Below are 26,223 nucleotides of genomic sequence, written 5' to 3' on the forward strand. Positions count from 1 at the left end.
AGAAAATTTGTAAAATGGGGCAAAGCTTACTTAACAAATGTTTCACTTGGCAACTTAGTTAGTTAGTCCAAATAAATTTTGGACTCTATTGTGGTTGTAACTCGAGGACTATCTGTATAAAGAACTTTAACAACATGTCACACCTCTTTAAAATACAACAATTTACTTCATCTCATGCTTCACTTCATTATCTACAAACAGATCTTTAAAAACTCATCATTCATCTTAAAATCAGCTAAAATCAATTAGGAGTTACCAAAAATAACAATCCATATCTGATTTTTTATTTTTAAAATTCCTCAAACCTCATCATTCAAATCCAGTCTGTAAAAAAATCAAATAAAAGTTACAGAGGTAACAACATAATTGTTTTAAACTTAATCAGATGAATTTAAAATGCACAAATGACCATCTTCCATTAAAACCCTTATCTATAAAATATCATCATCTAGTCCTAGTCAAGAAAAAAACGGTTAAAGATTGCCAGAATTAGCAACTTATCTATCTCAGACTAGGCCAAATAAACCAATTTTATATTTTTCCCTTTGCTACCAACAATCTTGGTCTTTAGTCCTTCAAATAATGTCCAAACATGGGACAGCCACAATGTCCCTGCTTCTACAGTGACAGCTTCAGTTTGCCACATCCTCATTGAAAATCCCCAAAAGGCCATTTTTTCTGAAAATGAAATGTATATTGTTACATTTATTATTTATAGTAAGTATTAAAGAAATAATTAATACTTTAGTTATTTACAAGAGCTGTGTGGCACAGTGGTTAGAATGCAGTATTGCAGGTTAATTCTGCTGACTGCCAGCAGTTCAATTCTCACCGGCTCAAGGTTGACTCAGGCTTCCATCTTTCTGACGTTGGTAAAATGAGGACCCAGATTGTTGGAGGCAATATGCTGACTCTGTAAACCACTTAGAGTGCTATACAGCACTAAGAAGCAGTATATAAGTCTAAGTGCTACACTATAGCAAACTGAATATTGTAGTATACTACTGACCAAAAACATTGTTTTAGGGCAGGGGTCAGCAAACTTAAACACTGAAAGAGCCACTTGGACCCGTTTCCCACAGAAAAAAAACACATTGGAGCCACAAAACCTGGATGGGCATGGCCAGCTCAATGTCACTCACTCACCCAGTCACATGACCCCCCTAGCCACGCCTACCCAGCCACAAAACCGTTCTGTCTCTCTCCCCCTCTTCCTATCTCCCCCTCTCTCCCCCCATGTTTCTCTCTCTCTGTATCTCTCCCTCTCTTCCCCTCTCTCACCCCTCTCTCACCCCTCTCTATGTATCACTCTGTATGTGTCTCTATGTCTCTCTCTCTCCCCCCATCTCTCTCTCTCTGTATCTCTCCCCCTCCCTTCGGGTGACCGTCCTCCTCTTCGTGGCTGCTTGATTAGGAGGGTCTTAACAGGATGGGGCTTCTTTCCTGCACTAATGCTCTGCCATCGCCTTGCTGTTTCATACCCCATCCCCAGCAGCTCTTCGGCTGAGTGCGGAGGGTGCAAACTCCAGCCTGAAGTGGCAGGAAGCAAAGGCTGCCCTACGTGCAAATATGGCACGAAGGTAGGTACAGGGCAGCTTCTCTCCTACACTCTCCTCCTCCTCCCACTCTCGTGATGCCCTGGCCGGCTGTGGCTGAGCCGGAAGCATGCACACACATGGGGAGACCCTCCTTAAGCAAGCTGCTGCCCATCCTGCGTGCATCTTTCCTGAGCTTCAGCGCTTGCTTGAGGAGGGTCTCCCTGCGCGTGTGCACGCTCCCCGCTCAGCCACAGCCGGCCAGGGCATCATGAGTGTGGAAGAGCCACACTCAAGGGGCCAAAGAGCCACATGTGGCTCGCGAGCCGTGGTTTGCCGACCACTGTTTTAGGGAATGCTTTTATCCCATTATAGAAGCATTTTTTTAATCACGCAAAATACCATTACTACTTATTTACTTACTTACTTACTTACTTACTTACTTACTTACTTATTTATTTAAGGTTTGGGGAGATCATTCTAGCAGTTCCATACTCTAATATGCAAAGGGATTAAATAAGTATAATTAAACTAAGTTAAAATTCAGTCTTGAGGGATACTCTTTTTCACTGTGTAAAATAGAAGTTCTTTTAGACATTATCTTTACATTTAAATTATAACAAACAAGAAAAACATCTAGAATGGATATTTTAAAATCCCAAATGTTGAAATTATGTCCCGTTGAAATAAAGTATATATATTGTTCATAGTAATTAGCCAATCAGAATACTGGGTTAATAATCCACAGTTTTGCATACTAATTGACTCACATGCTGTGGAAACTCTCCATAGAGATTGTGCATTAACAGTTTTAGTATTCCATAAGGTTACATTAAGAAGAATCACATTTCTGAACTTTTAATTAAATTACTTAGATGCTGTTATTTTGGTTACTGTGTCATGTATTTTTTGGCCTCAGAAAATGAGATGACATTTTGAGCTCTGTTTCTAATGTATTTTGTTGGCAGATGCAATTCGAAGTTGCAATTCGACACACTAGGATACCATAATACTTTTTTTTACACTGTTAGCCTTTCCAGATAGTAACTATTGAAAAATGTATTTAAATCTTCCTGTTTTAGTATCCTGTCACCATATTTCTACTATCTGTCTATAGATAGCTCTTCTGTATTTCTGCATTTCTCTCTATCCTTCATTCCTGTGATCTCATGTCCAAGTTCTTTCATTATTTTTCAGATTCTTTTCTCAGATATCTATCTTACCAAGATATGTATCTATCTTCCACTATCATTTTATATACCTAGGAGAATCAAGCTGATGTAGAGAAGAGGGGGAAGGAAAGGAGAAAAAGTCTTTTGTGGTACCAAGCATCCAGTCCATATAACTTTTACAGAGACTATGAAAGCATAAAGATAAAAGAGTTTAGTTGAGTACATAACTGAGGAAAACTCAAGCAAATACACTATATTCGAGTTGGCGTTAATAAGGATTATTCTATGAAGCATTCAATTAAGACTTGGACCTACTTTATTGTGCACTTAAAAATTCTGCAAGAATTTGCTAAGAAAAATACCCTATTTTCTGGAAGGATCAAAGTAAAAAGAACAGTTGTTTTAATTAGTTAAGAAGAGTTATTTTTGTAAAATATTAAATATTCTATTGAGAAAAAATATCACAGAAAATGTAGTGATCAAACAACAAAGCATTGCCTTTTAACAAGGGCAAATCAGTGGTCATTCTTCAGTGTCATGCAAAACTGACAACCAGCAGAGGAAGTGGAAGAATAAAAATTTAGTTTTAAGCCATTTTTAAACATTTTTAGTTCTATGGAGACTTGCTGCATTCATTCAGCATATTAGGTATTTGCTGGACGTTTTCGAGATTGTCCTGCTGTCCTTTCCTCATTCTATTATATCAATCTTAAGAAGTATGAAGAAAATACTAAAGAAATATATAGCAGTGAAACACTGAGGCAGTGAATGATACTAGGAGGTAGTGATGACGTTTCATAATAAAGGGTATGCCATCTCTGCTAATATTATCCAATTTTGTTAAAACAAATGAGCAGCTAAGGATTTTTATTTTTCCCGTTACACACCATACTTGAATCTTTGTTAGCAGAATTTTGAATGTAATCAATGTGATCAAATCCGTTTGACCTTGAACTTGTTTCATAAGCTCAAATCAAATCATGCGTCTTTGAATTCAGATCCCCAATTTGAATCAAATCACAGCTGATTTGCCTAGGCCTACTAAATATTATGTTGAAAGGGGTATTAAATACAACTAACAATCCTAGAGAGGTGTGCAATTCTAACAAAGTCTTAAACTTTTACTTCCTTTTCAGAGTAGCAAAAAAAAAAAAGAAAGAAAAAAACACCAGTCATGATTATCATTTTTTTTTTTTTTTTTTGCTGAAGAGTCTTTATAATAAGCATTATACTTCATTGTTAGAAGGTTTGCCACTGGATTCATAGCATGAAAATAATGCATGTCCACATAACATATCTGAGAATAAGCTTACTTTAGTGGCATTCTGACAGACTCCTCAGTCTTTTCTACGTAATTAGTCAAGGCTGCACTGATGCAAGACTTGGTGGACTATACTCTAAACTTGGCTTCTACAGTGTTTCTAATGTCTCTTTCCTTCCATCCTAAATCTCTGGAATAAAATTGCTCGGCTTTTGATAACAATAAATCCTATGCCCCTACCTGCCCTTTAATGCTTTTCAATTCTGTGTCAAGACAAGTGACAGAGTCATAATTTATTCAGATGTCAGAAAATAATTTGAAAAATGTCAAGTAGAAAAGAAAAATAGGATAGAAGAGAATTACTTTCAACGACCGACAGCTAGCTTTCTTTTTTTCCATGAATATTCTGAGTACAAAAGGACTTTGCTGGATTTCCAGTAGAATTTAGAATAAATAGATTAAAAGTCCTTCATTAAAATCTCCTTCCTTAGATAATTTTAATTACTATTGTCTGGTTTAGGAAATCTGAGTGAACAGGCAATGCAAATGACATTTTAAAGAAGACAATTCCCCTCATCATTCATTCCTATCAGATCATGATCTAAACCTTCAAATTGGCATGGCTGAAAAATATGATTTGAGAAAGGAAAAAGAATGATGGATTATCATGGAAGGAAACTTTGATCCAGTTCCTTCCAAAGCTATTGGGACTCCTAGTCTTGCAAAATTATATTTCATCCTTTATATCTTTCCCCACCCTCCCATGCTAATTGTTAGGATCTATTTTGTAGCATGATCTATGACATATATTTCCCCAAAACATAAATCTATACAGAAAAGACTGTTTGCTAAAGATTAATGACACAATTTAGTGCCCAGTCATGCAGGCTTAATTTCCACTAATTTAAATAGGACTTACCATAAATGATATGCAAAGAAATTTGCATATCTTTGCCGAGCATAGGAATTATTATAAAATATACAGGAAGTACATTTTTAAAAGTGCTTAGGTGACAGATGCCAAGTGCAGTACCATAAACCATGATGCGTCATTCAGAAGCATTACTACAGGAATAGAATAGAACAGAACAGAACAGAACAGAACAGAACAGAACAGAAGAGTTGGAATGGACCTTGGAGGTCTTCTAGTCCAACCCCCTGCCTAGGCAGGAAACCCTACACCACTTCAGACAAATGGTTATCCAAAGTAATGACTTTACTTTGTTTCTGATATTTTAGTGTTTATTAGCCTACTGGATACAGCATTGGGCTCAGCTGCATAATTAAGGAAAAGACCATACGGTTCTTTTTCCCTTGCTAAACTGTCCTTGGCTATATGTAGTCTGGTTAATATATGAAATTGGAGCACAATGCCTATGATGATATCTTGAGCAATGGTGGTTCCCCATGATTTTTCTTGAATTGTCTCACCGTCTTATTGTCTTATAGATCATATAGATAGTCCTCAATTTAAGAGCACAATTGAGTCCAGAATTTCTGTCTTAGGTTGGTGTGATAGTAAAGTGAATCATCACATAACCAACCCAATTTTACAACCATTTTTTACCACAATCATTAAGTTAATCCAACAGTCATTAAGCAAATCTAGTTGACTTTGCTGTTCAAAAGCCAATTGTCAAACCACTATTGTGATTTGCAGTGAGGGATTGCAGTGAAGGAGGTGCATGGTTCAAAAATGAGGTAGATTGGATTAGATTAGATTAGATTAGATTAGATTAGATTAGATTAGATTAGATTAGATTAGATTAGATTAAGAGATAGGATGTAACTTTTGTAAATGTGAGCGAGTTGTCAAGTTCCCATATTGTGATTATGTGGCTGCGAGGATGGTACAATGATTGTAACTTTGAGGACACATGGTAAGGCATTTTTTCCAAGGCCAACATAACTTTGAATCTATGTTAAATAAACAATCATAAATTAAAGACTAGTTGGTTGAATCATACTTCTTCAAATACCTTTGCCTTGCTTAAAACAAAGAAAGTATATTTTCTCCACAGTGATCTGGAAATAGCCTAGCTTATATAAGCCATTTCTAATCAGTCCCACATGATGGAAAATCTATTATATCTGACCAATGTTTTTATACTGAATTTTTTGTTCCTAAATCAACTGGTCGTCATCTTATCTGTTCATTTATGTGGTTTCTGCATCCTATCATCTACTACTACAAAACAGAACAGGAGTAAGACTTCTAAATTTCCTAGCCACTGCTGTGTACTGATGCTTGATTCAATGTTGCAGCAATACCATATTCAAGAAAGGAGCCATCAAAGCAGCAGCAATATGCTGGCAGGGAATTGAAAATGCATTGGCTTGGCTATGAGGTATTTGGACTGAAAGATAAATAGGAATAAGGATTTCAAGTGGTTTGCTAGCTCGATTAAAATTTTGGTTGAAGAATAGGAACCAGATTTTTTTGAGTTCTATTCTGAGCCAAGCAATCCCAAAGCTAACAAACACATCCATTTATACATATATAGGTCTCTTTGATTCCTGAACATCATTTGAACAGTCATAACTAGAAATGATTAGTTAACAGTGATGCTTTCTTCAGAATAATTAAGAAATTTTCAGACATAGATATGAGATTTTTTCCTCCTTCCATTCAATCATGTCCAATTCTCAGTGATTGCCTGAACAAGTCCTGCAGTTTTCTTGGTAAGGTAAAGACGTGGTTTGCCATTACCTCTTTCTTAGGGCTGAGAGAAAATGACTGGTCCAAGGTCAGCCAGCTGGCTTTCTGTCTAAGGCCACTCTACAACTCACAAACTTATGGTTTCTAGCCCAGTTCTTCAAACAGTACACCAAACTGGTTCTCAAATATGAGTAGAGAACTTTGCTCAAATAAGAAGTTGAGCATATTGGTTTGGCTGGGGAAGTGTGCCTGAAAACTACTTTTGCAGAAGTAGCAAATTCATATCCTTAAGAATGGAGAGCTTTTTCAATAAATAATAATTCCTTATAAGAAAACATACCTGCCCTGACTGCTCCCAACTATTGATACTGATTTTGTGAAGAATAGTTATCTAATTCTAATAGATTTACTCCTTTTGCAGAAGACCCAGAGACCAAAAAAGGGCAGGAGGTTCCAGAAAAATCTTGAACCTTGCAACCTTACATTTTCTTTGGATTTTCAAATGTCAATGAATTTAATAAATTACTTTAATGAATTATTGTTAACTGGCCATGTAGGTGGATTTGGTAACTAAAAGTTTAATAGTATTTTTTTTTAAATGTTCTTGCTCTTGAAACAAGTGGGCGCATCTTCAGATGTAATTAAGCAATGTAGGTTATTTACATCCCTGTTTCCCAAAAACATTTTATTTCAAAGGGGATTACAGTTGCAACTTCTCACCAGATGTACATGGTTATGATTTTAAAATGTAAAAAATGATCATGTTGTTTTTTTATAAATCAATCAAGGTGGCAAAAATACTTAATATTCCTTCCTCTTCCTATTTTCTCCACAACAGCAGTCCAATTAATTGGTTTGGGCTGAAAGAGAGTGACTGTCTCTAAGTCATCCAGCTGGCTTTCACGCCTAAAGTGGGACTATAACTCACGATCTCCTGGTTTCTATCCTGATGCCTTAATTCTCATGGATAATTTACCAACTATGTAGTATTGTGAGGAAGATTGTAATGACTATAGATAGTGGGATTTTAATAAATGGCAATGATATATACCATTTTCTCTAAGCAGGGTTACCTGAAAGAGAAAAAAAATACAGGAACAAAGGTGGCAGACTACATTTGCCCTAAAGAGTCAAGTTCACATTTCAAGTACCAAGTTCATCAAGATCATCGTTTGCTTCTAAAATTGTAAATGTAAACTGGATTGATTGATTGATTGATTATGAACTAGATTTATACACTGCTCCAATCATAACCAACTCTAAGCAATTGACATATCTTAACACAGCAATAGGATTTAAAATCTTACGTTTCAAAAAAGAGCAATACACGTACAAACACTCTCCTTAGAGAAGGGATCAAATTCAAATATATCCAATTCCAAAATCTTGTTGAAAAAGGGAAGTCTTAATTGCCTTTGAAAACTCAAAAAAAAAAAAAAAGAGTAGAAGTAGAGCTGATCTTACCTCAGGGGAATGTCATTCCAGGAAAGGGAAATGGCATCGAGATCCCTACATATCCTACTCTGAAGGGGTAGAGATCTGAAGGGATTGTTTTTCTCCTGCCTTCACTGATAGGCAGATGCTAGTGAGAATAGGAAGTAATAGGAAATAGTGGGAATAGGAATAAGGGACGGGCATAAGAGCACCAATGTGCCTACCGTTCCTGTCCTAATGTTCCCTTTATTTGTATTCATTTTATGTACTCAATTCATGCTTATACTTATATATATTATCTAATACGTATTGACAAAAATAAATAGATAGATAGATAAATAAATAAAAATAGGAAGTCTCAAAGTCACCCAAATCCTGAACCTTGTATGTATTTTAAAGATGGCAGCTTGCAGCCTGAATTACATCTTGAAACAAACTGCTATCCATCAGCTCTTGAAATGATAATGTTATGTGAACAAGCCAACTCATGCCCATAACTGCCCAAACTACTGCATTGTGGAGCAGTTGAAACAGTAGGCTAAAAAAGGCATGGCCAAGGCATGAGTGACAAGGAAAAAAACCTCCTGACTTGAAAAATGTAGCAACCTTTCCAGAATATTTCATCTATCATACCAGCTGTGCTTTTTGTTGAAAGATGTTCACCTTCATGTAAGTCTATATTCATAAATTCTGCATTACATTTTCTATGAAGGTACTTAAAATGTCAATAGAAGAGTAACTAGGGTTAAACTGAAGAGTCTTTGGTGCTCTCTAAACTTGTTGTTTTATTGCAGACATTTCATTACCTTATCAGTCTCTCTTCGAGCATTAATGATGTTACCTAGTTGGGTAATGAAATGTCTGCAAAAAAAACTAACAACCTCAGAGAGCACCAAGAACCCTAGAGTACTTTAATTGTCACAGGATGCCAGTGACTTAGCAACAATTGATACAATTTTGAAAAGTTATACTGTATTTCATTTGCAGTGAAGCATCTGACCTAATTAAAGATGTTAACTTTTAATAGAAACAGAACTGTAATTTTTCTCCAGGTTTATTTTTCATGAGCATCTGAATATGTCTTCTAATATTAAAGGAGCCAAGTTGGCTACTGTGAAAAAAAATTAGCCAAATATCGTTTCTACTGAGACTAATCTATTTCCATGTCTAGGCTTGCATGTCATACATATTTGGCAATATGTCAGATGTAAAAGGGAACTAGACTTTTCTAGTACATTGATGCACCGATATTCCAATTTGGCTTTTATCTTCAAAAGAACAGATGATAACCTTTCAATTTAAATATACCATGGATCTCCACAAAGTTTAAACTCAGGAATTCTCACTTGTTTGGACTATGCTTAGTGAAAACAAAACAGAATCAAACAGAGATAAGATCTCTGTTTTATTGTCTAAAAATTTGTTTTCTCAGATTCAAATATAATTACTGATTATTTTGATTATAAAATCAAAAGTGAACGTTTCTTACTTTTCACACGCAATAAATAGGTAAAGGAGATAAAGAGCACCCGATCTCTAAACTTGCACAGATTTCAGTCATTTAGGACAAAAACATTAATTTGCATTACATTGAAGTTCTGAATAATCCTGTACACATAAGCAAAGAATATGAATAGACTTCTGACACCTAAACAAACATGTGTATAGATGCAGAAAAGTGCAAAGAGCAAAATGATTTTTTTAAGTAGAAACTGATTTGTGAAGGCTATTCAGCCATTAAGTTACTGAAATAAATTGTGGCTCCTAACAAATATAATGAAGAAAAAGAATACACAATGAATTTCTTACTGAAGTGACATTGTCTTTAATTCCTGAATAGACTGTTCTGGAATGTGCCTTTTGAAAAAGAAAGATACATCATCACTCTGATATTAGTTCCAAAAGTATTTAATTAATCAGCTTTCTTAAAATAAAATCTATAATCCTAGTAGCGTGTTTTAGAAGTAGATCACCAATTAGAACAGTAGAATGAAAGGACACACTCATAGAATATTTCTCATACAAGAAATCTTTAAAAGGACTTCTAAATGTATACTGCAAATAATTAATACACATGGCCAATTTTACATGTCTGAATTTTAGGACATTGGTGTGTGGAAAAAACAGAATGATCAGCAGAGGGTTTCCTTAGCATATGTATGATACAAAATAATTACTTACACATTCCTTAGATCAGCTTATGGGTAATATCTGTGTATTCTCTCTGTGTGTAGAGATTTAATTGAAACTTCTATGCATTGACCATATGTGAATTGAACACACCAAAATAACAGGGTACTGCCAGAGGTACTATTTCTCCCCAGCTCACTTCCCTCATTAAGATGAACGGCAAATAAAATTGTCAAGCCTGGCATTTAAGCAATTTTCTCTATAGTTATTAAAATAATAAACTGTCTCCAAAAATCTGTCACTTTCAGAAAGAGCAATTTGGGAATTGGACTAATTAGATCGACAGTGCAAACTCAAGAGAGAAATATTAAAACTGGAAATACAATCAGTTGAAATTTTTTTTGTGTCAAAAACTTATTTCCTCATGTGAGCCTGATGATGTGGATAAATTAGTTAAAATCTTTGGAACCATACCCTTCCAAGTAATTAAAAATCTTCCAGGCTAAGCATACCATATGGTCCTTAGAGATGGTTAATCAGGGACAGTAAGTTCCCACCACATTTAAGGAAGCTGTAGTTAAACATTTGCTTAAAATATAGACTTCTAAATTATGAATAAATACTATCCAGTATGCTGTGCATCTTTCCCGACTTAAGATAGTGGAGAAAATTAGCTCTGAACCCCAGGGGATATGAAATGATACTGAATTTTTGGATCTATTCCAATCTGGCTTCTGGTCTGATTTGGGGGCAGAAACAGCCTGGTGTGCTCTCATTACAGAATTAGAATAGAGAACAATTGGTGAAATCAACATTCTTGCTACATCATTTCAGGGTGCTTCCATTCAGGCTAGTTTATTATAACATGCGTTAAGTGGGCTGCCTTTAGAGACAATTAGGAAGATGCTGCAGGACAAAGCTATTCAATTATTGGCAGAGTTTAGGCAATTAGGAGATATAACAGCAATCTTACATTGGTTGCCAGAGCATTTCTAGGCCCAGTTTAGAATGCTTCTGAGCCCTAAATAATTTGTGATGATGCCATTGTCTATCCACCATTTGTCTATCCACACCTCTCTGAGGTGTGTTATTTCCAAGGTCAGCCACAAGAATACCCATCCATTCCATTAGGTTAGAATGCAGCAATGATAAGCCAGAGGAGGCTCCAGTCTTTTCCACACAATCCTTATGTGACTCCATGACTGTTTTTAATTAGATCTTTAAAGGCCATGATGTTGTCATCTGCCTTTAAATAGCTGGAATCGGTTTATTTTACAAATTTTAGTTCATAAAATGCTAGCATGTTCTTTAATATATTTCCATTGAAAGAAAGAGCACACCGGCGTGCCTACCGTCCCTGTCCTACTGGTCCCATTTATATGTACTCATTTTATGTGTTTATGTTTTGCTTATTTAAATCCATTTATTTGTACCAATTTTCAGGTGTCCATGTTTACATCTATACTGATACTATTTCCTTGTACTTGTTGACAAATAAAGAAAGAAAGAAAGAAAGAAAGAAAGAAAGAAAGAAAGAAAGAAAGAAAGAAAGAAAGGCTATTAAAAAGTTTTGCCTTGAAAGATGGAATACTTTTTCTTTTATCCTCATAGCCTTGTTAATTAGAGAAAATAACCTCAGTAGTCAACTCTTCATATTAAGAAGAAAGAGTGCATAAAACCAAATGACAACAGAGGCTTATTAAACATGTAGCATCCTAAATCAATCAGCTGCATTTCTCTTCTATTCTCAAAGTTAGTGTAATTGAATTTGCTCTGGATAAGCAGGTTGAGATTATCTGAGTGAACAGAAGTGTCACCCCACATGTCCCCCCCAAGGCAGGAGTCAGCAACCCGCGGCTCTGGACCCGCATGTGGCTCTTTCACTCCTCTGTTGCAGCTCTCTGTCGCTCAAAATATGCCTCACAACCGCCAATGTGCGACACCTGCAGGCATGCGGTTTATTGAGCTTTTCAACCTCCGGCAGGCCAACCATAGATAAATCCAAGAAAAGAAAAGTTTCAGAAGAAAACAGAATGTTTAATTCAGCTACATATGCTAGTTTTATGGCTGCTCAGGAAATAGGCACGGGAAGGGTTTTATGGCTCCCGGTGTTTTCTTTGTGAAATGGGTCCAAATGGCTCTGTGAGTGTTTAAGGTTGCCGACCCCTGCCCCAAGGTGACTAACTAGAGCCATTCACATATAGCCCTCTATTCTACGTGCAAATCTTTATTCACACACATGTGCATTGATTTTTAGGCAGAAGATACACATGGAGAGACCGTATGCAGCAGGCTCTTTCCCCCATCCAAAGCACACCTCTTTAAAAGCCTTCACTAGGACCAAATGAGGCTTTAAAAATGTGATTGCAGAATCAATGAGATGGCTTTTCAATGGGGAGTTATAATGTTTAGAGAAGGGATGATTAGCTGATTCTTCGAGCAACAGCTCTCAAAAATATCCCTCCATGTGCCAATTAGACTCCATTGGCACCAAAGAGGGCTTTTGAAGATTTGATTGCAATGCAGGAAAGGAAAAAGCTCTTATGTCTAATTTCTTGCTGATTAGTGAAAAAAGCTTTTTGCTATCTTGGAAGGACAGACAGGGTTTTGAGAAAGAAGTTGGTGGTCCGCATGGAAAACTGGAGGTTTCCAATGCCTGCAAAAAGCTACTTGATCAGTTTCAGTTTTTTTAAAAAAAATATGTTTCTAATATTATGAAAGTATAGTGTTCCACTTTTCAGGTATGCTGAAAATGATCTTTGGATTTATTTGTTGCAGGACCAATGCAAGAGACTATATATGATTTCTGGAGAATGGTCTGGCATGAAAACACAGCAAGTATAGTCATGGTGACAAATCTGGTGGAAGTTGGAAGGGTAAGAGTATTTTAGAAACTATATGTGTGTTATCTGTATATTCTATTTGCAAACAACAATAAGCAACATGATCACCACAAAGAGGTTTATTTAATTTTGTAATCTGTTTTAAAAAGTCTTCCCAATGATTACATAATTAATTTACTTTGAAAGTATAGAAACTCTGTACTTCCAAATATTGTTGAATGACTATTCCCCAAGTTAACTACCATTGGTCATGAAAGTGGGGCAAATTTGCTGTATAGCAAAATCTCAGGGATCCAAGTTCCATATCTATGACTAACCTACTGTCATGGAAGGCAAAAAAGAAGAAGCAAAACCCTAAGAAGGAAGAACACACACTTTTTTGAGACAACAGTTGTTAGGTTTCAAATTGCAGAAGAAGAGGAGTAGAGAAGAATGGAAAACAAGAATTTAATAGTGGAAATCCTTGTGGAGTTGCTCTTAGATCTTTCAGTCACTGCTATTTTCAGGAACAGAGGATAAATATATCCAATTGGTTCGAGTTAACATAAAATAATTGTATGTATATGTATATGTATATATATCCTCAGGGTCACCTGAGTAGTGCAAATGGTGTGGAGCCTTCTTGTAACTGCTGAAAGGACCGTGTTGTACACTGGAGATAGATGATGTCATATCTCTTCCACTCTGTTGAGAGAGGGCTGTTTAGTTTTGACATAGATGGCCTTTGACCCCTCTTTCAAACCAATGATCCTCTCTATTCAAAATGTGGACTTTGCTGTCTTCAAAAGAAGACTTGGTCTTTTAAATGCAGATAGACTGCTGAATCTAGTCCTGATGGGTTTGTTTTCCTATGTTGAGCCATGCGTTTATGAAGTAGTTGTTTTGTTTCCCCAATGTAAAGATCTGTATGTGTCCCACTGCATTGTACTGCATATATCACATTGGTCAGTTTGTGTCTATGTGCTTTATCTTTGGGGTGAACAAGCTTCTACTTTAGTGTATTCTTGGGTTTAAAGTGTACACATGCGTTGGCTAAAGATCCTCCCAAGTTACTGGGAGAGTTCAGTTATTGGAAAATACTAGAAATATTAGAAAAGGATATATTTACGCTGGTAGAAATTGATGACATTAGGCCCATTATCTCCAATCTTTCATGGGATGGTGTGCTTCCTGAGTAGGTGTTTTTTTACCTATTGACCTGTCCTGATTAATTTATATCTAGACAAACTTACTCCTGGCTGTTTCTAATCAGTTTCACCCTTCCTGTCTATTCTAAATTAAGCAAGAAGCAAAGATTTCTTTTTAGCTATAAAGGAACTTCAGGGGTAGAAAGGCAATCTTTTTATTTATAAAAGGAGCTCCAGGGGTAGGGAGAAAACCCAATTTCAGACACTGATTATATAAGACTGGAGGTCACAAAGTGGAATTCTCAGCAGTGTGCAGAAATAAATCAAATAATAATTTTTCCTTCTTATTTCAGCTATAACACTACATTTTTGTGATACAATTACTCAGGATTTGACACTTGACACCATTAATATGTTCAAATAAACACAGTGGCACAGTTAGAAGATCAGATAATTTTCAGGAAGATGGAATTCTCATCCAGGGGCAAAATATTTGTGATACATTATTTAATACCTTAATTCTTTATTTTCCTGAAGACTATTGGGTGGGATTTGGGTGTTTATGTCATTCTTCTGAAACTTACTAGCTGCATTTAGGAAAGTATACACTATATATATTACAGTGTGAAGAGTTTGTGATAGGCAGAGTGAATTAATCCACTTTTCCCCTTCCTATACTGTGTTTCTTTAAGAAAAGAAAACCTAAATCTCAACTCAAAATCCTAGTGAATCTTGATTTCATTAATAATTATTAATTACAATTATTAAATGATATTCTGCCTTTTTAGAGAATGTGGCTGATCATTCAGTTTACATTACATTATTAAATGAAGTAAGTAAGATTTATTTCTGCTATTGCAATTCCTAGGGAAAAAAAGGATAATACTTAATTGAGTTTTTAAACAAACACTCATTTCCAAAAGGGCCTATTTTCCAATGATTATTTTAATCTGAGATATTTGGTGGGCTACAGAAAAATTTACCTAAGCTTGTTCCAACATGTAGAAAAAGAAGAAAACCCACTTCAAATAAAGAAAAAAATTGTTCCCTCATGTTCAAAAACATTGTTTAATTAATAAATACCGGTAATTAATGGAAACCATCTTGACCTTTCTGTCTAATAATTAATGTGTGTCATATAACTTCTATATGTGTTCACCAAGTTGCTTTGCATTACTTTGTGAAGCTATGTTTAGCTTCTTTAGCTATTGAAATAATAAGAGAGGCAATGAACGCATGTTAGAAGTATGTTAGTTTATGTTTGTCTTATTTTCAAAAGACAATTTAAAAAATCACTTATTTTAAATGATTAATTAGGCATGGGTCACTAAAACACTTGTGATACATGTTTTTAATATCTTGGAATCAGAGTAGTTTATAATTTCCTCTGAAGAATAGATGCATGGATTTTAGAGTGATCAATTAATTGCTCAATAATATAAGTATTCATGTCATTTCCCTCTTCCTTTATTGTAAATTCAGGTTACATTCTGAGTTTAGAAGTGGATATTTCTCATGGCTTACTGTGAGTTTAAATCCTATTGTTTAGACATGTAACAGCCTGAACTACTCACAAATCAAGGTAAAAGACCATATTTTAGACAAAGCAATAAGATTTGTGAGTATAATTAAGGACTGTTACTAAAGCATAAAGATGCAGATACTTGAAGTGGCAAAAATAGTCTAATTCCCAGTAAATCAATACATTAACTTTCCCTCTTAATATAGAAAATTAAAACAAATGTATTGCTGTAAAACAGTCCATACTTATTACATCTGTTTGATAGGTACATTCCAAAAATGGAATATATTTAATTGTTAGTCTTTCCTTTGTTACCTTTGTAATACAGCCAGAATCTGCAAGGACTTCCTGCAATTAACAGCAATAAAACATCAACCAATGATATAACGTTTAAATGCCCAGAGTAAGAAAACTGTAAGTCATAGCAATTAAAACAAGACAGTATCATCCCAAATTGTCCCAGAGCAGTTTCCACAAGAGCATCATTTGTACCAACTTCCAGAAAACTGTTTTTTTTTAAAAAAAAAAGTTGTTAAAATTACAGAAGAAAAGCTAGCCTAATTTCTGGAGGGAGTCCATAAAAAGAGTGCTAAAGTTTGAAAAGCAAAACCTTTAAGCCTCTATCACATTAACTTAATGGGTCTAGTGGTTAAGACACCAGGCTAGAAATAACAAGGCTCTGAGTTCTAGTCCCACCTTAGGCAGGAAAGCTGGCTGTGTAACTGGGCTAGTCACTCTCTCACAGTCCAAGTTCAATAGGGTTTTTTTGCTGTGGGAAAAGGAAGAGGAGAAAGGAGTATTAAGTATGCTCACTACCTTGAGTTACTTACAATACATAGAAATAATAAAGGTAGGATAACAAATCTTAATAATTAAAGGAACTACAAGTAGCTTCTCAGACAAGTCAACATTGGTTGAAGAAGGCAGTTGTCCAAATATCTTGGCATCAAGCCATATTGAGAGATATTTGAATAAAAAGTCTAATTAAAGAAATCAGTTTAGTAGAACACAATATGTCACAGAAAACACTGTGAATTTGTATTTTTATCAAAATAATCTGATTTCATTTCATTATAATGCTTATTCAGGGTTCATCATTCCACAATGAAACTAACACTAATTTAGTTTCAAATAATACTTTAAACAATTATAAAAGGATTTATTGGTCCAATGCCTGTATTTTGCCCTTTCAAAATCAACAGTCATACATGTATTTTCTCATTCTAGTGCTATAGCATCAATTATTTCCATTGTTAACTAGTATTACTTGAGACATTATCTTCATCTGATATTGTAACATCAACTTTACAAAACATCTTAATACCTTGAAAAATGAACACAAGAATAATCTAGTTTTCCTCAACTTAATGCCCTGGAGATATGTTAAGACTATAACTCCAAAAATTTTCTAGTCAGTTAGGTGAAAATCCTAGGAATGTTTGTTCCAAAAGATATGGTGAGCACCAGACTTGGTGCGATTCATTATATGGTATGAAACTTTAAGCTTGCAACATGATTTTCTCCTGTTTAACCAACACTCCAACGTATTAGAATCAATTGAAAGTAACACTTTTTTATTAAGTAAGATCATGCAGCTATTTAGAAATAGTTTGACGGGGGTTTTTTTTCAAATAAGGATAGGATAGGATAGGATAGGATAGGATAGGATAGGATAGGATAGAATAGAATAGAATAGAATAGAATAGAATAGAATAGAATAGAATAGAATAGAATAGAATAGAATTCTTTATTGGCCAAGTGTGATTGGACACATAAGGAATTTGTCTTGGTGCATATGCTCTCAGTGTACATAAAAGAATAGATACATTCGTCAAGAATCATAAGGTACAACACTTAATGATAGTCATAGGGTACAAATAAGCAATCAGATCATATTAGGAAACAGTCAATATAAATCGTAAGGATACAAGCAACAAGGTTACAGTCATACAGTCATAAGTGGAAGGAGATGGGTGATAGGAACGATGAGAAGATTAATAGTAGTGCAAACTTAGTAAATAATTCAAAAACAAGTATGAATCAGAATTACAGCAAAACAGAGGATTAATACCTTCCGATGTGGAATCCCGATTTAGATTGGATAATTTACCCTTGCTTTTGAATAACAAAAAAAGGACAGAAGCTATTACATGCTATGAATTAAATATTACTTTATCCCTTAATCCCATTTTTCTCTTTTGGAAATGTCAAGATTTTGAAAATAGAATCCATTTATTCCAGATTAGATCGGTCATATTTTGTTTTTATTCAAAGATTTGTGCAGCTGAATTTCAGCATACCATGTAACTCTAAAATGCTAACAAGGGTTCATGTTAGTATAGTATAGTGTAATGTAGTGTGGTATGGTATGGTACAGTACAGTACAGTACAGTACAGTATAGAATAGTAATATTCTTGTTTAGTTAGGATGAAGTATGACTAGCGTCATCCAAAATGTGGTTTCCACATGTCATCCTTAGTGAAGCGTGCAAACCAGCATCTGCATTTCCTGCGTCGGATGAGGAGACAACATCTTTCTCCTTCTGACCTGGCTACTTTTTACAGAGGCACGATTGAGAGTGTTTTAACAAACTACATCACTGTTTGGTTTGGTGGCAGCGGTGCCTCAGATAGAATATCCATACAGAGAGTGGTAAGGACAGCCGAGAAGATTATAGGAAGTTCGCTTCATGTTTTTCAGGAATTCTGTTTATAAGCACTATGTGCTTAGAGCTCAAAGCATTATTAGAGACCCCACATACCCACTTTACGCTCTATTTCTGTTGCTCCCCTCTGGGAGGAGGTTTCAAAGTATTTCTAGCAGGGCTACCATATTCTGTGACAACTTTGTTCCCTATGCCATTCGTATGGTAAATTCACAAGATTCGTTTTTCTCACCACGTAAATGTATACATCCCAATTAGACTATGTTGTTTCTCTGTGTCATATAATATATGTCGGTATATGCATAATTTTGTATTTATTTATTTGTTTATTTTGTCATGTTTATGTAGTGTATATTGGAGGTGGTGACCCTTTGAAAGGTGTATAAAATGAAATTTCATTTTAATGTATGCCAATTAGTGACAAAGTACAAAGTTATTCTATTCTAACCTGTAATTCACATGTAATAGCTCTTACAAATGTTATTTACTATACAAGAAAGAGAAGGCTAGAACGTCCTTTTCGATTGAGGAGTCCAGTTTGAGATATTGTGCCTCCAAATAGCAAAAATACAAACAAACAAACAAAAACCCTCTAAGCAATTAGAAAGACAGTTTGGTCTAATGCAGGGGTGTCAAACTCACATCGTCACGGCGACGTCACGTGATGTATCGGAACTTTTTCTCCCCCTTCGCTAAACCGGGCGGGGCGGGGCTGGCGCGTGACACATCCGGCCTGTGGGCCGGGAGTTTGACAGCCCTAGTCTAATGGTTAAGGCATCTTGGTGCTCTCTGAGCTTGCTTGTTTTCTTGCAGACTTTTCTCTAGGACTGATGATGTTTCCTAGTTAGGGTAATGAAACGTCGACAAGAAAACAGGCAAGGTCAGACAGCACCCAGGACCCCTCATAAAATGTTATTATCTCTGCTAACCCTTAGTGGACTTTTGCTGATATCAGGACTGAAAAGATGAGGTTTAAGGATTTTTTTTTATAGAAAAGTATTTGGATATGGGAAAAATGTTCATTGTTGTATTTTAATAAAAGGTGATAAATTATTTAAATTGTTTATATTTGTGATGAGGGGAATCATTTCTTTATATTTTTCTTTTCTTTTTCTTTACTATCTTAATTTTTTCTCTTTTAATTATCTGCACTTTCTATTGTTTGCTTTGCTTTTCTTTGCATTGCACTTGTCATTTTTAGTAAATTTACTATAAAAAAGGAAAGTGATCTCCATGTATTTATTTCCCAGTTTTTTTGTTAAGCAATTGCCATTAACAGAGAAATGCACAACCTGTATTTCTCCTTCTAATACTGCCTAGGTACATAAGGCTGTGCTATTTCTCAGCATCTCTCAACTTAGTAATTTTGGTGGATTTGGGGAAGATCCCATGTGACACCTCTCCTGCGTGAGCTGCATTGGCTTCCAGTGGTCTTCCGGGTGCGCTTCAAGGTGTTGGTTACCACCTTTAAAGCACTCCATGGCATAGGACCTGGGTATTTGCGGGACGGCCTTCTGCCGCCGATAGCCTCCCACCGACCAGTACACTCCCACAGAGAGGGACTCCTCAGGGTGCCGTCAGCCAGGCAATGTCGGCTGGCGACCCCCAGGAGGAGGGCCTTCTCTGTGGCAGCTCCCGCCCTCTGGAACAATTTGCCCCCGGAGATAAGAAGGATATCGGATCTCCGGGTCTTTCGCCGTGCCCTGAAAACTTTTCTTTTCCATCAAGTAGGGCTGGCGTGAACCACCCCCCCCCCTTTTTTTAGTTTTTTAGTTGTTTAGCTTTTAATCTGTCAATGGGTTTTAATTCGAATGGTTTTAAAATTGGGCCAAAGTATATAATTCTTTTAATAATTTTAAATTTTGTATTGTTATGTGTTTTAGTTTTGGCTGTGCACCGCCCTGAGTCCACTAGGAGAAGGGCGGTATACAAATTGAATTAAATAAATAAATAAATAAATAAATAAATTATGTAGCAATTCCACGTTTTGAGAATAGGCCAGGTTCCTGCAAAGCCAGACTCATTGCTCTTCTTGATTTTGAAGGGTTCTTCTCTCTCCCCCCACCTCCCCCATTGGGGTTCCTCATAACGCTCCCTGCTACAGTTGTTATTTGACTTTTAGATTTGTTAGGAGACCACCTATCCTATTTGAATCCAAAAGCAAAAGAGCAAAATCATATTATTTTTCCAGGAAAAAACATAATACCCATTTAACATATTTTCCACATAACTTTTTTTTTGATAATCATTCATGAATTATTCATTTAGGGGTGGATGTGTGTTTGTTTACCCAGCCTGGGTAGTCATTAACTCAGCTACAGCTTTTGCCCTGGAGCTCTCTGCATCGGTGTGGTTTTTAATTGCACGCAGAAGAGCCACCAAGAGGTTTTCCCTTATGCAGGCACCTGCTAGAGATGATTCAGCAACGTCCTTTGCCTCTAGCAGAGGCCAGATACATCTGCCAATACCTGTCATTATCTGAGCCAGACTTGTCAAAAACCCAGCATCCTTTAAGCTCTCCCGGGTGCCAGCAAGGGACCCTTGTCGGTTATCCTGGCTCTTGTAGGGCTGCCCTGCACCTGGTATTTCAATTGCAGCAAAAATGTGTTTTGATTGTTTTCCTCCTTTAATGAACCTACCTAAGGGACGTTTAGCTCTTTATCTGGTAGCATGTTATTGAGTTGCTCACATTTATCCTGCTGGTGCAGAGAGACGGAAAACGAAAGCAAATGAACCAAGCCCCCTACTCTGCCACCCCCGTTTCTTGCATTCTTCTGCTATTATATGGATCCATCTGCTTCAGGTCCTGTGACAGAAATCAGCCAAGTACCCCTAGGAATATTTTGCTCTAGTAATTTACACTAATGATTTCTAAACATATTTAGCCAGTTTTATGACGACCTCATTAAAATATGACTGAGTTCTAAAAATGCAAACAGTGCACTGTAATTTAAGGTAGCTGTGAGTTGCCATGAAAAAATATTTAAAGATGATATATGTTAGAGTTGACTTACAGAAACCTCATGCTGTTTCAGCACATGTGGATCTTAAAAGAAAGATTAATGAACAGGTCTCTAAAGGAAAAGCTATTTGAAACAAGGGGTCGGGTCTATATTGTGAATCACTTACCCAATCAAATGAAAGAACTCTTAACAATATATAGCAAAGAAAATCTACTACACCAGAAGATCAGATTCCAGTCTGACTTCCAGAGGATTTAGTTTGGCCTGATTTATCGGTCTGAGCACCTCAAACCTGAGCTCTACCTAGTGATAGATTGCTCCACATCTCACTCAATCTTAATTCAGTAGGAGTAGCATCTAAACTTGGCACTGGTTCTTAGAATGGATAAGCAATTTTGTCCTGTTATTTAGCCACTTGTTTCTACAGGAATGATTTCAGAAACATTATTCATTGACTGTGCAAGCATAAATTAATTTGGCCTACCTGCATATTATTAGTTGAGGGCAAAAAGAAATTAATTCTATGTACAGCCATCATAATTACACCATTATATTTACACACATGCACTTACAGACATGTATGCAGTGAAATATATGCTCAGCTTTTGTTTTTTGGGGGGTGGGGATTGTAAAGTATCAGTCTAGAACTGAGGAAATGCAGGTTTAAGTTTAAGCCAAGCCATATAAAGTCCTTAGTGAGTCATACTTTCTTAGTTCAGGCTACTTTGCAAAGTCATTGTTGTGAGGAAAAATTGGAGGAGGCAATGCTTTGTAAACTATGTTTATAAAGGGAATGCTATATCAAAGCACTTTTGAAAGAAAAGGCAGGTTATAAATCTAACAAATATGTATAAATTTCATATCAGTTACAAATCAAATTTCATGTGTGATATAGCATTCCCTTTGGCAAGAAGCAAGCTGTTTTTGGATTCCCATAATGTCTATTGATATAGGCTAAATGTTTACATGTTTTATTTAATTATTGTTATATTTTTTACAAAGTTAAACACAAAAATATGAAAAAGTAGGATAGATAAAAACAAAAATGTTGAAAATAATAGAAAGCAAAAGAAACAAAAAAAACCCTTTAAAAAGTAACTTCTTTACAGGAGTTATAGAAATAATTGAAACAGTTTGTCCTCTTCCTCATATTCAACCCATAGTAATCAGTAAATTGTGAAGTCTCCAGTGTTTTATGAAAATAGTTCCAATAGAAACAACTTTCTGAGCAGAAGATTCCTGGTTGCCAAACTAGGTATCACCATCAATGTTATAAGGGACTATGGGTTGCTCTTATTTATTATATACTAGTGGCTTGCCCTGTTAGTGTTGGTAGGAGTGTTCTTGATGGTTCCTCGATTAGACTGTTGTTTACTGTTAGTTTGTTTGTATGCATTGGTAGTTCCTTGATTGGGGTATTGTTAACTTGATTGTTGCTCTAGTATTAATCTTGATGTTAATATCTGCCCGTATGGGTTGCTGGTTTTGGTCTTTTTGTTTTCTTTTGGGCTTTTTTATTGCCTCTCTTGAGTGGTATGTAGATGTTGTTTATCTGTGTATGCTGGTTGATGGCCAATTTGCTTGCGTGTCAGACCTCCTGGAATTCTCTGGTGGTTTTGAACTTGGCTTCATGTTCACAGTTTCCCAGTTGAAACGATGGTTGAGTCTGTCCATGTTGTGCCACTAAGGAGTTTTCACAGTGGTGAAACCCAGATATTTTTATTATCAGTTCTGTGGGCATGGCTTGGTGGGCGTGGCTTGTTGGGTGTCTCTATTCCCACCCCACTCCAGGGGAAGGATACTGCAAAATCCCCATTCCCTCCAACTCCTGGGGGAAGGATATTGCAAAATCTCCATTCCCATCCCACTCTGGGGCCAGCCAGAGGTGGTATTTGCTGGTCCTCCGAACTACTCAAAATTTCTACTACCAGTTCTCTGAACTGCTCAAAATTTCTGCTACCAGTTCTCCAGAAGCTGCTGGATTTCACCTCTGAGTTTTCATCATGTCTTATGACTGGTAGTTGGTGTTTACAGATGGAAGCTTGTAATCTTCTGCCTGTTTTTCCTGCTTAGTGGCTCTTAATAATCCTTACATTATATGCTGGGGGTGGGCTTCAAAAATTTTAGCAAGGGGTTTTCTACCCAGTTGCTGGGTGGGCATGGCCATGGTGGGTGTGACCTAGTCTGCCTCCTGCACCACGGTGGGGGCATTTTTGCCCTCCCCGGGCTCTGGAAGTTTTCTTCGAGCCTCTGGGAGGGAAAAAACAGCCTCCCCAGGCTCCGGAGGCCCTCTGGAGGCCGGAAACAGTCCTGTTTCTGGCCTTCCCGAACTTCCAGTAGGCCTATTTTTCACACTTCCCAATCCTCCACATGCACCCTGCACTTACCTGCACTTACCGGCCCAAAATGGCCGCGTGGGAACTCCTGGTAGGAGCAGGGCGGATGGACAGGGCCAACCAGGAGTGGGATTTGGGGGTTCTGTGAACTGCACAGAATCTTAGCTAGAGGTTCTCCCGAACCCCTCTGAACCCCCAGCAGCCCACCCCTGATTATATATTATAGATGACTTTTGTTTTTCTTTCTAGAGCTGCTTGGTTTTGGTTTGCTGAGGATGTTTTGGAGGGCTTTAGTTGGTTTGTGTGCTATGATAAAAGTCGTTGTTGTTCTTTCCCTTATCCTTACCTAAGTCAGTTTAGCAAGTTCTGAAATCTTCACGATCAATTCTTCCATGGTGAGTATTTCTGCATTCTTCCATCTGTATTATATATATAATAATCTTGCTTCCCTTAGCTTCCCATAGAAGATCAATCAGTCATGAACCATTTCTAATTGACTATCTCTTAAGTCCTAGAAAGAAAAATGCTGGTTTCATCTGAATGTTAATCTTTAAAACTCTCTGTATCATCATAGGTATTTGTGTCCATCCCCCCGCCCCCCAATTTTCAACAAATCTGTCATGCATGGTAAAATGTCCCTTCTTTTTACTTTTTCAACAACAATTAGAAATACCTTTATATATTGTAGATAATTTCTCTGTGACATATACCAATGGTACATCATTTTATAAACATTCTCTCGAGTAATAAGACAACGTGAATTTCAGGATCAATTTTATCATGCAATGTTGCTCTTCTTCCATTGTGAATCTTAACAGAGTTTATACATTTTAGCAGTTACCTATTCATCATTTATGCAAATTCATCATTTATACACAATTGCATCTCAAGGCTAAATGTTTACTTTCAAGTAGGCACACTTAGAATTATGCCATGGATGATTTACCTGGAATTGTTATTGTTGTTCTTCAGTTAATTAGCCAGTGTTAACTCTTTGCGACCCCAATAGATGTAATATTGTCAGGATCATTGGGAATTGCGTCTTTCAGTTCTTACACGCTTCTGTTTGTGCCATCAGTGATAGCATTTAACCCCCTTGTTTTCAAACTTCAGGGTCTTCTCTAGTAACTCTTGTCTTCATATGATGTTTTCAAAATAAGAAATAGCTGCATTAAACCCAGTGAGATTTTTCTAAAAGATTTGGATTATACTGCAAACCTTGAACAATGGGATGGGAGTTCCTGCAACAGAAATAATTATCACAGTTCAGATTGTAAGCAGAGTTCTCCCTCAGGCATATATATTTCTTTATATGCTGACTGAAGACAATACAATCATTTCACAATAAAACATTTAAGCAGCTGTTTAATTATGCACAAATGGAACAACAAATAATGATAAATATACCCATTTTCTTTATTCATTTATCATACAGATGACCTTTTTTGAAAAACAATATATAATCTGCTTCCCAATGGAAATTATGTAGACATGATAGATTGCTGAAAAGAGGATGCTTTATAAAGCTCAACAGTTTAAAATCATCTTTAATCTGGCAGATCAGTAAATAAGATAATATGTTTTATCAGTCAAATAAAATATCTGCTTATTAAATATATAACCAGGAAGAAGAAGTTGGCTTTATTCCATCATGCATACCAAGAAAGGTATCCTTAAGGTGAATAATTGGCATTATTCCCTAAGAAGCTGGGCAGATCTTTTGTAATCATTTAATAAAGATATTCCCAGATCAATCTTAGTTGCCTCACTGAGCCAGATAGCAGGAAATATGTACACACAGTATCCTTTGTAACACTGAAAAAATACTAGTCAGTTTTCTTATAAACTCTTTTCCTCAAGAAGTTGTTGTTATAGAAAATATAAAATCGGTGTGGAATTGAGTCTTGAAGCCTTAATATATTGACTAGGAATCCATTTCAAAAGCTAAACATTTAGTTTGAGGACTACATAATCCCTGAAGAAATATTTTGGTTCTCAGGTAACCGAATCCAGAATTTACATGTTACTATCCTTAGGCAAAGTGGTATCGTTGTCTTTTCTACATTGCTACATTGTGCATGAACCACATAAAATAACATTTTGAATATTTATTTCTAGAAAGGAAAGGAAGTTGCATAGATGGTTGTTCCTAACTGTAATGACACCAGAATAATGAAGTGTGTGTTGGGATGTTATTATACAAGTTCTGCTCATTTGTACTAGACTCATACTCATTTGAAGACTTTCCAGTATACAGCATGGCATAGCTAGATAAGAATCTGTACTGCATACAAGAAGTCACTGAAATGTTCTGGCATGTGTCTCTCCTATACTTTCCATGGTTTAATTTGATGTTTTGGCCTTGAAGATGGCATAGGCCACTGCAGCTAGTCACAATGAGGCCAAAATAATTGTGACATCACCATCTGAGCTCTTTTCTTTCATATTTTCATTGTAGTTATCATTGCAGATCTCTCTCTCTCTCTCTCTCTCTCACACACACACACACACACACACACACACACACACACACACACCCATATTTTAAAATTGTCATCTTCTTTTAAAATAAATA

General features: G+C 36.2%; 1 protein-coding gene across 3 annotated transcripts in view; it reads left to right on the forward strand.

Moving 5' to 3' along the window:
• The window catches only part of PTPRM (protein tyrosine phosphatase receptor type M), a 480,156-nt gene that overhangs the window by 420,235 nt on the left and 33,698 nt on the right, over positions 1-26,223 (forward strand). For all 3 annotated transcript variants that reach the window (XM_070940620.1, XM_070940621.1, XM_070940622.1), the window contains one exon: positions 12,970-13,067. In XM_070940620.1, the coding sequence (XP_070796721.1) occupies positions 12,970-13,067 (98 nt within the window). The remainder of the gene's footprint in view (positions 1-12,969; positions 13,068-26,223) is intronic.

Source organism: Pituophis catenifer, unplaced genomic scaffold (assembly GCF_029215685.1).
Source record: "Pituophis catenifer annectens isolate HBS135680 unplaced genomic scaffold, rPitCat1.0.hap2 SCAF_3, whole genome shotgun sequence".
Taxonomy (NCBI): domain Eukaryota; kingdom Metazoa; phylum Chordata; class Lepidosauria; order Squamata; family Colubridae; genus Pituophis; species Pituophis catenifer.